This window comes from Phocoena phocoena, chromosome 13 (assembly GCF_963924675.1).
Source record: "Phocoena phocoena chromosome 13, mPhoPho1.1, whole genome shotgun sequence".
NCBI lineage: Eukaryota > Metazoa > Chordata > Mammalia > Artiodactyla > Phocoenidae > Phocoena > Phocoena phocoena.
The window spans coordinates 61,986,109-61,999,969 of NC_089231.1; the positions used below are offsets into that span (position 1 = coordinate 61,986,109).

The 13,861-nt window shown below is 53.0% G+C and overlaps 1 protein-coding gene across 1 annotated transcript; it reads left to right on the top strand.

Moving 5' to 3' along the window:
* The first annotated feature begins 1,581 nt into the window (after positions 1-1,581).
* TUBB6 (tubulin beta 6 class V) lies at positions 1,582-11,690 on the top strand. The gene is made up of 4 exons (XM_065889589.1): positions 1,582-1,685; positions 1,973-2,081; positions 3,597-3,707; positions 10,375-11,690. Exons 1-4 carry the CDS (start codon positions 1,629-1,631, stop codon positions 11,436-11,438), a joined length of 1,341 nt encoding a protein of 446 aa, XP_065745661.1. The 5' UTR covers positions 1,582-1,628; the 3' UTR covers positions 11,439-11,690.
* Positions 11,691-13,861: the final 2,171 nt, after the last annotated feature.

Below are 13,861 nucleotides of genomic sequence, written 5' to 3' on the forward strand. Positions count from 1 at the left end.
AAACTCCAGAAGAAAACATTTTAAGTTCTCCACTTCTTTCAAACCACACACACACACACACACACACACACCCGCGTGGCACACAGGAGGCATTTGTGGCACAGAAATACCTGTGAGCCCCGCCTGGCCAGCTGGGCTGCCCACAAGAGTGGCCTGGAGAATCCTGGGTGTCAGGTGGAGCCGTGCGCCTGGGAGGCTGGCAGCTGGGGCCCAGGCTGCTGGGGTGACATCCCCTGGGGGTTGAGGACCACTGAGAAGGTAGGGTGGGGGACCCAGAACCCTGACGCCAGCAGCTAAGGAGTGAAGACTGTTTACCTGCTGGAGGGGCTGTGGGCAAACACTGGGGAAGGGGAGGGCGGGGGTTCAGAAAGGTTGGGCTGCCCCTTGTAAAAGGAACAGGAAACCAAGCTTTGCACAGCAGAACTGTCTCCTGGGCCGGGGGAGGGCTTAGCTCATTCCACAGGGAACCCCCGACTTTCCGTGGCCCCAGCGGAGAGAGAAGACACATGAGCTCCATAAGATTGAAGTTTCCTCCCTCCTCCAGCTTCGCACTTATTCACACGCAGGAGGTCCGCGTCCACACCCCCTCCCAACAGCAAGGGAGGCCCCGACCCAGCGATGGGGAAAGTGAGGGAACCAGGCGGAGAGCCCAGACCCCTGCCCCTTCCAGGGCCGACAAAGAGCCTTTCCTCCCAGATTCCGGATGGAGAGGCTGCGTAAACTGTGCAGGGCGTGTGTGTGTGTGTGTGTGTGTGTGTGTGTGTGTGTGTGTAAACTGTGCAGGGCGTGTGTGTGTGTGTGTGTGTGTTCGTTTTCAGGTCCAGCCATGTGTTCACTTTAATCAAACTCCATCACAAACTGTTCCAAGTGCTCAGTACCAAAGGGCACCTGTATTTCGAGACGGAGATACAGTAGGGCGGAGACGTAAGAACCTGTGCCGGAGCCTGAGTCGGGGGGCGGGGGTCAGAGTCGCCCCGAAAAACTCCACTCCCGTGTCCCTCTACACGCTGGGTTTGAACCCGTGGCGGGCGGGGACCATGTGCACCCCTAGGCCCGCGGTCCGGGAACCCGCGAGGGGTCTCCGGTTTCCCTCTGCGCGGGGCAGCGAAGGGGTGGCGGGCGAGCTTGTCCTTCCCGTCCGCCGCCCGCCCGCTGCGTCTCCGCCCCGACCCACTCGGGTGGGCGCCCCAAGGACCGGCTCTTACCCCAGCAGGGGTCCCTCCACTGTCCCCGGTCTGTTCTCCCTTCCGGGACCGCGCAGGGTCGAGGCGGCCCGGGAAGAACGGCCCTTGGTGGGGAGTCCAGGGCGCGCTGGCTACGGGGAGGAGCGGAGGGAGGCGCACAGACCGCTGGGGGCCCGGGGTGGGGGCAGGGGGAAGGCGCAAGGACCGCGGGGGCGAGGGGGCGTGAGGCGGGAGCTGGGAAGACCCGGCCTAGCCCGGGGAGATGGGGGAGGGCGCACGGGGGGCGGGGGCGGAGGGGGCGCGGCCGGGGGGGGGCGGGCCCGGCCATTGGCCAGGGCGCCTGGGGGAGGGTCGGGGAGGGGTGGCTGGCGCCGAGTCCAGGGCGCCGAGCTGCTGGGCCCGCAGTCGCCGCGCTGTCCGAGCAGCGAGCGTCGAGCTCGCGCCATGAGGGAGATCGTGCACATCCAAGCGGGCCAGTGCGGGAACCAGATCGGCACCAAGGTGGGCGCGGGCCGGGCCGGGCTCCCTGCGGGTGGGCGGCCCGCCTCTCCCTAATCCCTCGGGCCGGGGCAGCGCGGGAGGACCGGCGCGGCCGAGGGGGCCGTCACCGCGGGACCCGGCCCCGCTCCCCGTCCCCGCGGCCCCGGAGCGCCCGCTGGCAGCTCAGGCGCGCCTGGAATTCTGCGGCCGCTCCCCGCGCGCCGCCCGCCTGCCGGGCCGGCCCTAGGGGAGCCGCGGGTGCCAGGGCCCCGGGCTGACCGTCTGTCCTCCGCCCCGCCCTTTGCAAGTTTTGGGAAGTGATCAGCGACGAACATGGCATCGACCCTGCTGGAGGCTACGTGGGTGACTCGACGCTGCAACTGGAGAGGATCAACGTCTACTACAATGAGTCATCGTGTGAGTGGCGCGGCGCGACCCCGCCCTTCCCCCATCCCCGGCCATCCCTCTCTGGGACCCCGGCATCGCCCTGTGGGACCCCGGCCATGCTCCCCCTCCCCAACCCGCGGGGCCGCCCGGCGCGTGGATGGTTCACTCTGGAAAAATCCTCCCAGCTGTAGCCGGACGCCGGGCTCCTCCCTTGCTCGGGGCGGGAAATCCGACGTCGGTTGATTTCAAACAGCATCTCGTCCTCCCCGGCGGGTCTGAGCTCTTGAAGTGGACCCGCTGCTGCTGTGATATCAGCTTCGTGGGTCATGTCCGGCTCTTATTAAAATTTATTTTATCTTTTAAAATTTTATTTCTTAATGAAAGTTTTTGGCTAAAACTTTGAAAAACACTCCCTCAAATGATTTTTCTGGCCCTTTGCAGACCTCCAAAAAGACTTTACATCCCCTGGAAGCTGCAACTACAGACAGAGAGTGTCATTATCTGGTGGAGTTTAGTAAAAATTCCAGGTTGTGGTTTATCCAAGTTTGAGAATAGTATCACCCTTGTCCTGGGTAGCTACATCTATATGGTGGTTACATTATACTTTATTTTTGTAACAACGTTTATTATAAAAGTGATACATGCCCTTCACAAGACAACACAAAACTAAGACATTGAAAGAACACCCAGGAAGTGACAGGAGCTGCCCTTCCATACACGTGTCCCCGGCCCCAGAGATAATCACGCTCCGTCTTTGGAGTTACTACTGCTTGTCCACATGAGAGCTGGGAAGAACAGAACACATAAATTACTGGGTTTTAAAAAGGTCTGGAACAGCAGGACATGGATGGTGAGATTCCTGGATGGAACTGAGAAGAGGGCAATATACATGGCACTTGCTGGTCACCCTCAGGCCTAGCCTGGTGACATTCTTTCTTCAGCCTGGGTATGTGCGTAGCAGGGTGGGTTGTAGAGCAGTTCCCAATGCAGTCCTAGTGACCCCACCCTCATGGGGACAGTTTCTTGCCCAGTTGATGTGAGCATGTGCTTACAGATGAAACGGCACACGGCCACACTTGTCCGTAAATGAGACAGTCTCCTGGGAAACAGCCGTGGACGCACCTGGAACAGGTGCTCAGACTCGCTTGTGGGTTCACGTGCGTGTGAGGGAGGGAGGTGCCAAAGTGTCCCAGCAGCTCTGCCACTCGCTGCAGCAAGTACGATTTCCGTGGAGCTAAAAAGTAGAACTGCCCACGGGTGAGAACTGGAAAATACAGGTGGCAGGAGGTCGGGAGACCTCGTTTCTCATCCTGCCTTTTCCAGGAACTTCCTGTGCCCTGTGCCGGGCTGGCTTCCTCATCCGGACAAGTCCACGGTGGACTGTGTTCTCTGGGGCTCCCCTCCCCCAGGGCTGAGATTCTGTGACTCTAAGAAAGCCCGCTCTGTACATCTCAGGCGGCTGTGCTGGTGGGACTTGCTCCTGGGAAGTCCATTGCCTTAGGAACCAGAGACTGACCCTTGTGGGTGGGCTCTGTTCTCTTCCAGCTCAGAAGTATGTGCCCAGGGCCGCCCTGGTGGACTTGGAGCCGGGCACCATGGACAGTGTGCGGTCTGGGCCTTTCGGGCAGCTCTTCCGGCCTGACAACTTCATCTTCGGTAGGTTCTGTCTTTCCTGCTTTCTTCTTCCTCTTATTTGTTTATTTATTTATTTATTTATTTATTTATTTATTTGCGGTACACGGGCCTCTCACTGTTGTGGCCTCTCCCTTGGCGGAGCACAGGCTCCGGACGCGCAGGCTCAGCGACCATGGCTCACGGGCCCAGCCGCTCCACGGCATGTGGGATCTTCCCGGACTGGGGCACGAACCTGTGTTCCCTGCATCGGCAGGCGGACTTTCAACCACTGCGCCACCAGGGAAGCCCCCTCTTTTTTATTTTTTAAACATCCAGCTAATTTGGGTGCAAGATTAAAAACATCACGTGGTGTAGAAAAGCTTAGAATGGAAATCAGCAGTCCCCAGCCCCATAGACAGCTTCTTTAAGAAAAGTACCCTCTGGACTTCCCTGGTGGCGCAGTGGTTGGGAGTCTGCCTGCCGATGTAGGGGACACGGGTTCGTGCCCCGTTCCGGGAAGATCCCACGTGCCGCTGAGCGGCTGGGCCCGTGAGCCGTGGCCGCTGAGCCTGCGCGTCCGGAGCCTGTGCTCCACAACAGTGAGAGGCCCGTGTACCGCACAAAAAAAAAAAAAAAAAAAAAAGAAAAGTACCCTCTTGGGGAAAAGTAACCTTTGATTCTCTAAATGAAATGCTTACTGGTGATAGTTCTTCATTTTGAAAATTTTTAGACATTAACTTCTTTTTCCCTCTCATAAATGACTATCCTAATATGGTAATAATTTGTCTTTGGTTTTTATGTTGCTCATCTTTTAACTTCAGTGTGTTTATATTTCTTCTTCCATCATCTATAGACAGTTGTTCTGCTTTCTTTCCAAAGGTTGGTGCCATATGAATTTATTAGTTTTATTGGATTTGGGCAAATCTTCCTTCCCCCTTCCTCCACCCAGAAAATGATGGCAGCGCCTGTTCCTCTGCAAACTCCTGAAGAAATTATATAAAATTAAACGAAGTTTAATGTTAGTGTGACCAGCCTCTTTCACCTTGGAGCCATGGTTTTGTGAGTCAAGGTTACTTCAAAGTGTACAAGAGGAGGCAGAATCTTGGAAGATTTTATCGGTACATGAATTGATTCCCTTGTATTAGAATCAGGCAGTGACCTGTTATAAAGGTAGAGCAAGATACCTTCAGCGAGGTACATGTTCACGAAGTTTATGAGTCCTCTTGGTATCATCCCCTTCCCCATCACAATGACAGCCTACACAGGCAATGGGACAGGCGAAGCTTCTGATAATTTGTTCAAGGGTTTTTGTCACCTTTGATATTTCAAATAGACCAGGACAAAGGTCTCTGGTGCCCCTTTTATTACATCAAAAAATCTAAATTACCAGTATTTTTATAGTCTACAAATGGGGACATTTATATTCTTTACCTTTTGTTGAACTAGACTTTACATAATTGTCCTCAAGCAAAGATGCTTCAAGATCCTACCATCCAATATGGTAGCCACTAGCTACATGTGGCTATTTAAATTTAATTGAAGTTAAATAAAGTCAGTCTACTTCCTCAGTTGTACTCGACACACCCAGTGCTCAATAGCCAAGTGTGGCTAGTGGCTGCCATATTGGACAGTGCAAAGACACAACAGTCCCATCACTGCAGAAAGTTGTATCAGACAGCAGTACTCACAGCCTTAATAGAGATATTCTACCAAATTAGGGGAACGAAGATGGTACTGATGTGAAACAGCTTTGATAGAAATTTTTAAAAGTTGACACAATTTTTAACTAAGAAAATAACATGTTTGCCGTGGGGCATGGAGAGGACCCAGGATGTCTGAACGCACTGTGGTGTGCTGTTAGGCTCAACAATTGTTTTTAAGTCATTCTCCAGTTAATAAAAGAGGCTGAGTTGCCTGTGAATGGAGATGGTTCACCCCCATTGCCTTCAGAGTTGGTGAATTTAAAAAAACAGTGTCATTCCATTTTCAGATATAGTTTGAAGTAGTTTAAAAAAAACCACTGACTTGAAGTAAGTGTAATTTTAAAAGTGGAAGTTCTCTGCATTTGAGTTTTAAACATGAATATGCTTTAGAAAACCCCACTTTTTTCTTAACAAACTGCTCGTTGCATAGCAGTCATGCCTATTAGTGGGAGAGAGTTTTGTGGGACAAAGCGAAGCACCAGGAAGGTTGACCTTAGGCCTCTCTGTACGTGTAACTTTCTCTTTCAGATTCAGGGCTGGAGGGGAGTCCGGGAGCACGTAGCCCTAAGCTTTACCCCACACCCCGTGTGAGCTGGAGGTGAACCAGGGGTGGGCTCTGAGGCCCCTGGGATCTGTTGCAGTTTCGTGTTCTACAATCTGGAACCACTGGTTAATGTCCCAACCTCTATTGCAGAAGATGTTCAACTCCTGACCCCCAAATATTTAACTGGGAACGTCTGTTGCTATGAGACAGTGGCAAAATATTTTCAGAAGCCTCCAGCTTCCTTCTTTTGTCAATGGCTGAGAAAACCTCATGGCTGATCATGCTGTAAACACCGAGGAAGCCAAGTGGATGGTGTGAGCTGGAGGGAGGGGAGGGTCAAGGCCAAGGGGCTTCACTGGCTGTGGCTGCCTGTCGCCCGGTGTCCCCACTGCACTCCGGTCATTGGTTTCCACGCTGTTTAGTGAAATCATTCTTAGTCCCTCGGGGCAGCTGAAGGTGTATCTGCTCTTCACCAAGCTCCAGGTGGGAGGCTGGCCCGGTGCGTGCCGGCTTGGTGGGGAGGTGCGAGAGTCGTGGGGGCCTAGGAAGGATGTGATGGTTTTCCAGCCTCATACGAGAAGGCAGCCAGCCAGGTTTCACCATAAAGGGAGTCTGTGTTCCCGAGCGAGAATGCAGTTACCTGCTGGGGGGGAAACGCCCCAAGGGGCCGTGGCAGGACTCAAGGCTGCCCCTCTGGAGTCTGTCCATCTCTGCCCCCCGGCTCGATGGCCTCGCTGATGTCACCAGTCCTCTGCTCATAGATATTTAGCTCTTGACCTTTTCACTATTACAAACTGCTCCCTGGTGAGTCTCTGTCCACATGTCATTCTGCACGTTTTGGGTAGACTCGCTGAGTCAATGGGACCAACCTTGATCCTTGTCGCTGACTTGCCCCCTGTGGAGGCCCGTCCTCCTCATGCCCCCAGTGGCTCCAGTGTGTGTGGGAGGGCCTTGCCCCAGACCCCCATCAGCACGGTGTTACCAAGCTTTTGAGCTCTGTCAGCTTCGTGGAGGGTAACCGAATCTCCTTATTTAGTTTGCATTTCCCTCGTGAGGAGTATGCCATGGGTTTGTTACTTGCACTTTCCTCCCTGCGATCTGTGCTTATATCTTTGCCCTTCTTCCTAAAGGCTGTCGTTGTCCTTATGGATTTGTAGGACTTCTTTAGATGCTTCCCGAAGGGATTCCCTTGGTATAAGATACGAATCACTAATAGTCAGTACATCTTAAACTTACTGAAAAATCACAGAATTTCCGTGGTTCTTCTTTTATAGACTTGCACTTTACACCACAGGACTTAGCACTGATAAATGCTGTGCAAGATCCAAAGACATTTGAGCTAAGACTCCTTCCCCATGTGTGAGGCCGCCCCCCGGGATAACTGCAGAATCTGGGGGTGTCCGAGAACAGGCCCTGCCCCCAAGCGCCCAGAGCCTTCCTTCTGCTGTGGTGCTAGGCGGGTCTCCAGGGGCAGCCCCGGCTGTGTCACTGCCACAGCTGTTTCCCCTATCGGTGCACGGGGGTGGTGGTGAATTGTTGCCACCAGTGGGTGTAGACAGAAATCAAGGGAGTGTCTTTGGCGTAACGGGGGAGAGGTCTGCACAGCATGTGCCAGCAGCGCCTTGGCCCCTCTGCTCCTCTTGTTTTCTGAGTCCACCTGACGCAGCTGAATCCCCTGCCGGCTCCACCTTCAGCAGTGGGACCACCGTGGTCTCTTTTGTTCGATATGTAGGGAAAGTTTGATAAGGGGGCTGATGGATTTATTTTAAAATTTCTTATAATACATGATTCTTTTCAAAACCAAATTTGATATACCCAAACTGAAGAAATACAAGGCCTTTAAATAGCCTTCCTTGCTTCCTCAACAGCTGACCATTTTAGCGGCACCTTACACTGCCTAATTACCAGTTAATGAGAAATGGCAATGCCTTGTCTTTTTAATTTATCTTTAAATCTCTGCATCATTTACTTTGATTTTACTGCTTTTTGTAACTTACCTTACAGTGTGCTCTAGAATTCAGTTCCCAGTGGTTTCTCTAATATTCCTTAAAATGCATATTAACATATTGATTTGAGTTGAACATTAAAGTCATGTTTTTCTGACACAAAGTAAGTCCAATCTACAGAATCGCTCTGATAATGAGGGCTGCCTTTGCCAGTTAGGTTACATGGCCAATAGTTTTTACAACCTGAATAAGCTAAATCTGCAACCTAAAAATTTTGACAAAAATATATTTAAAACGTTTCGTTAAAAACCATATTTGCAAAGTTGTGTTGGAATTATTTCAAAATTTCCAACCCTGTCTAAGTATACGGGACCACACAAAGAGCCTTTCATTGAAAGCATTAGGTAAGTCTTGGTGCAAAAGCCTTTTGGACCAACAGAAGGAAAGTGTGATTGATGCAAGTCAGGTGTTTCCAATTCTGCTTTCCACAAAATTGAGTTTTGGGCTGAAAGATGATTAAAAATACTTTTTTTTCTTTTTGGCTGTGCCACGTGGCATGTGGGATAGCCAGGGAAGTCCCTAAAAATACTTTATGATGATAGATCACTATTTGATTTTTTTTTTTTTTTTTTTTTTTTGCGTTACGCGGGCCTCTCACTGTTATGGCCTCTCCCGTTGCGGAGCACAGGCTCCGGACGCGCAGGCTCAGCGGCCATGGCTCACGGGCCCAGCCGCTCCACGGCATGTGGGATCCTCCTGGACCGGGGCACGAACCCGCGTCCCCTGCATCGGCAGGCGGACTCTCAACCACTGCGCCACCAGGGAAGCACACTATTTGATTTTTGGCATTTAACTCTGAAGATCAAATAATTCAATGACATTGTTAGAATACAATTGATTCCATTTACATATTTATGTGAACAAGACTTCTCAGTATTTACATATGTAAAAACAAAGAAAAAGGAATAAAATGGATGCCAAGTACTTCCCCGGTGGTCCAGTGGTTAAGACTCTGCACTGCCACTGCAGGGGGCACAGGTTCAATCCCCCGTCAGGGAAGATCCCACATGTGGTGTGGTGTGGCCAAAAAAAAAAAAAGAAAAAAGATGCCAAACCTTGTCTCATTCTGGCAATATCTGATGTTCACACTTGGATAAATGAACTAATTGAAAAGAATACAGTTATTGACATTTTAAACACCTTGTGATCATAGGAATTTTTTTTAAATCAGTTTCAACTTAGGATTTATTCCTGTTTGATTTTTGTTGTTGTTGTTGTTGGTTTTGGCCACGCCGCACGGCTTGTGGGATCTTAGTTCCCCGACCGGGGATCAAACCCTGGCTGCGGCAGTGAATCTGCCAAGCCCTAACCACTGGACCACCAGGGAATTCCCTATTCCTGATTTTTACATGGACTCTGTGGGATACATTTAATAGAATGATGTATAACATGTTTGTTTTCAAAAGGGAGTATTTATAGTACCTCGGAAATTAAAATATCATTTGCAACTATTTGAATCTGCAACTATTTGAATTTATGAAGACGTTAGATGTCAGCTTAATGTTGGGGTATGTAGTTTTTAAATATTTTCAGGGCTACAGAGCAGTGGTGTCTGAAGAGCACTGCATTACAGGAAATGCGCAGTGTCCAGAAAAGCAAAAACGAAAATAAGTTCCTCCCGGCCCTCTTTGCCAGATCTTTTTAAGTGCATCCATTCAAACAAACACAGGCCTGTGTATACAGCTTGGAAAAAATGCTTTGTCTACTGATGGAGCTTCCATTTTATAACGAAGTGAACTGAAAGTTAGGATCAGCCAACCTTTCAGATTAAAAATTTCTTCCATAGAGTAAAGTAGAAATAAGCATGATGGGGAAAAAGCACCGTTGTTTAAAACAAACAAAAAACCCAAAACAGACTAACGAGAAGGTCTCTTTCTAGTTACTTGAACTCCTTGGGAAAAATACAAAGAGTTTCACACATGTTAATCTTACCACGACTGACTGGAAGCAATTTGAGGGCAGGAATGAATGACTTCCTGTGCTGGGTGTTTAATTACAGGTGCAAAATAGTGGGTGCTCAGAAACTTTTGCAACCGTAATTCTGGATGATGAACGAGAAGCCCAATTAACATGAGAAAGTATTACTGTTTTGAAAAGGAAGTATTTGTGTGTAGTACAAAATTCAGAGAGCCCAAAGGAGAGGGGAAAGCAATTTGTTTTTTAATGTATACTTTCTGTTCTCTTTGTCTTTTACCTTGTGGGAGAATTATCTACTTAAAAACAAGAATGGAATTACCAGGTCAGAACACACGTACATCTTAAAACTGGCGGATTTTCCTTGTCTGAAGCAGCTGCCTGCCCTCCCACGCTCCTGCAGTGCTGGGGGACCGGCGCCCAACCCTCGCTCTATTATCTAATCGTTTCCTAACACACTTTAAATGTACTAATGGCCCCGCGCAGCTCCCCCCGCCCCATAGCCCTGTCTGAACCGTGTCCCCTCTCTTGCTTGACTCCAGGACAGACCGGCGCCGGGAACAACTGGGCCAAAGGCCACTACACGGAGGGCGCCGAGCTGGTGGACTCGGTCCTGGACGTGGTGCGGAAGGAGTGCGAGCATTGCGACTGCCTGCAGGGCTTCCAGCTGACCCACTCGCTGGGCGGCGGCACCGGTTCTGGGATGGGCACTCTCCTCATCAGCAAGATCCGCGAGGAGTACCCCGACCGCATCATGAACACCTTCAGCGTGATGCCCTCACCTAAGGTGTCGGACACGGTGGTGGAGCCCTACAACGCCACCCTCTCCGTGCACCAGCTGGTGGAGAACACGGACGAGACCTACTGCATCGACAACGAGGCCCTGTACGACATCTGCTTCCGCACACTGAAACTGACCACGCCCACCTACGGGGACCTCAACCACCTGGTGTCGGCCACTATGAGCGGGGTCACCACCTCCCTGCGCTTCCCTGGCCAGCTCAACGCCGACTTGCGCAAGCTGGCCGTGAACATGGTGCCCTTCCCACGCCTGCACTTCTTCATGCCCGGCTTTGCACCGCTCACCGCCCGTGGCAGCCAGCAGTACCGGGCGCTGACGGTGCCCGAGCTCACCCAGCAGATGTTCGATGCCAAGAATATGATGGCGGCCTGTGACCCCCGCCACGGCCGCTACCTGACCGTGGCCGCCGTGTTCCGGGGCCCCATGTCCATGAAGGAGGTGGATGAGCAGATGCTGGCCATCCAGAACAAGAACAGCAGCTACTTCGTGGAGTGGATCCCCAACAACGTGAAGGTGGCCGTGTGCGACATCCCGCCGCGCGGCCTGAAGATGGCCGCCACCTTCATCGGCAACAGCACGGCCATCCAGGAGCTGTTCAAGCGCATCTCGGAGCAGTTCTCGGCCATGTTCCGGCGCAAGGCCTTCCTGCACTGGTTCACGGGTGAGGGCATGGACGAGATGGAGTTCACTGAGGCCGAGAGCAACATGAACGACCTGGTGTCCGAGTACCAGCAGTACCAGGACGCCACGGCCGACGAGGGCGAGGAAGCTTTTGAGGACGACGAGGAGGAGGTCAACGAATAGAGGCGCGTCCCTGCCTTGGACGCCGCGGCTCAGAGGTCCTTCCTCCATCCCTGGTGAGTCTCCTGGCCGCTGAGGGGAGCCCTGGTCCGGGTGTGTGGGGACGGGCCCCTCGCAGAGGCAGCGAGACTGTCCTGTCCGTCATCCGGGATGAAGGACATCAGAAGAGTGGGGACTGGCATCCCTACCCAAACATCAGACCAGAGAGGACTTGAAGGAACTCATGGGCCATAAATAAAGGGCTAAATAAATAAACCTCATCTTCTCTTAAGTGTTCAACCATGTCTGGGAATTAGGGGGTTAGAAACCGTGTGTTTCATCCTGTGATGACACCTGGAGCCGCAAGGTGCCGCCTCGTACTGGACGTGCAGCTCTGAACTCGGGAACAACCTGGTCACAATAAACCCTAAGTGCCCCTCTGTCTCTCCAGCCTCTGCTTCCCCGACAGCATCCACCCCTTCCCGGGGTGCAGCCCTGACAGCCCACTCCACGCAGGGAGGGGCTTCTCTTGCGTTGGAGGCTCTCGGGCAGCCCTGAGATTCTTTAATTGGCGGCTATGGAAAGCAGCACATCCCCAAATAAAAGCCCTTGTCCCCATTTGTATGTCCCCAGCACTTACGCCCCCACGAATCTTTCCTGCGTACGGCCCTAGGCTAGTCCACCCAGCCTCCCCTAACAACCTAGCTGAGATTTGGAGGAGCCACAGGATATGACCCTCGGGCTTCCAGCCAAAGCTGGGGACACACAAGCTCAAGGTGGGTAGGGGGCCAGGTGGCGGCTCTGGGAGCTGCTGTGCTTCCTTCTGGGGGTGCAGGATCAGCAGGCAGGCCCCGCACAGGGCACAGGATCCCCGCCCCCCCCCCCCCCAACTCACGGTGTCTGCTCCCTAAGACGCCTTTTAGGCTCAGCCTCCATGGGGCGAGCAGGCTCACTTCCCAGGTTCTGGCTTCTCCCCCCTGGAGGGCACTGTGAGCCCAGCTGCTTCAGCCCAGGGAACACGAGCGTGTCACTCCGGGTGGAAGCATTTTAATGCTAGTGCTGGACCCCCTAACCAGCCTCCCCACCCCTTGTGGGTCCCTGAGGAACTGCTGAGCTGAGCCCCTGCCCCACGGTGGTCCTCTGTAATTATATCCGCTGCGCCTTGGACAAAGTGACCCACAAAACACGCAACATGGCTTGAACTGAGGTGAGATCCTGTTTTTGCAAAAATCTAACCATTTTGTGAGACTACGGTGAAAATCTCTCACCGCCCCCATCTATGCTGGACCCTCACTAGGTCTGACAGGCCTTGGAGGAGAGACGAGTGCCCTGAGCGCCGGCTGGAGGCCAAACCCGAGTCAGGCCCCGACACACTCATGCTCCGCGGGTGTACAGAGGAGCCGGACTGAGGCCACAGCGGCCACTCCGGGCCCCACTGGCCGCCGGCCATGCAGCACCTCATACAGAGCGCAGGGGAGATGTGGGTCACCACCCGAGCGCCATCAGGCCTGATTCACGACTGGCACCACCCAGGAGGCTCAGCAGGGGTGGCGCACGCTGGCCCCCTCTCTGCAGGGCTGTCCTCCTCACCTAACAGCCTCACTCAACAAGCGCCCAAAGCATCCCATGAGGAAGGGAAGGGAGGCTGTGATCGGTACCCCTGCGGCCCCAGCTCCCGGGATGCTGTGATGCTGTTAGTGCTTCTGCGGCCTGGCGAGCTGGAGTACGGAAGAGCGGTCCCAGGATGGGTGGGGGGGGGGGGGGGGCGGGGGCCACCCGGGCCACCTGCCACCCCATCGGTCCAGTGCTTCTCCAGGACGCCAGCCCGTTCTGTGCCTGAAACCAGACAAGTCACGTCCCACAACACATCTGCGTCAAGAACACACAAGCAAGTTGGAATAACGCTAAAGGAGACAGCTAAAAAGTATTAAAAATGCAGAAATATGTGGTGCCTCCAAGTCCAAATAATGGCATTTGAAGACCTACATCTTCTTTGGGCCACCTTCTGGTGAGTTCTGACCTAGGTCTGTGGCACTGTGGACTCTGGCTTTTCTGGAACCACAACAGCACATCACTCCCTTCTAACAGTAACAGTGACCTCGTGGAAGGCGCAAGGCTTCCCAGCCCAGTGGCGGTGCCCTGCAGTCCAGCCTGCCAGCGCACAGTCCAGCGGTGGTTATACATCTGCTGCAGACCCACACGTAGGACCAAGGCCCGGTTGTGGTCGGCCGAGTGAGGATGTGCTGTCACGGGCTCACTGACTCACTTGGGCCAACACACTTCACACCCCGAGTTCATCCTCCAGGATGAACAAATCTAGACTTCCTGAGCATCTTGTGGGAGCTGAAGAGAACTGCAAACCTGAGACCCTAACAGTGACGTCATTCAATTCCTTCCCGTTACGTTTTCTGAGAAGTAGCCCATAATCAGCATAATCAGCGACACTG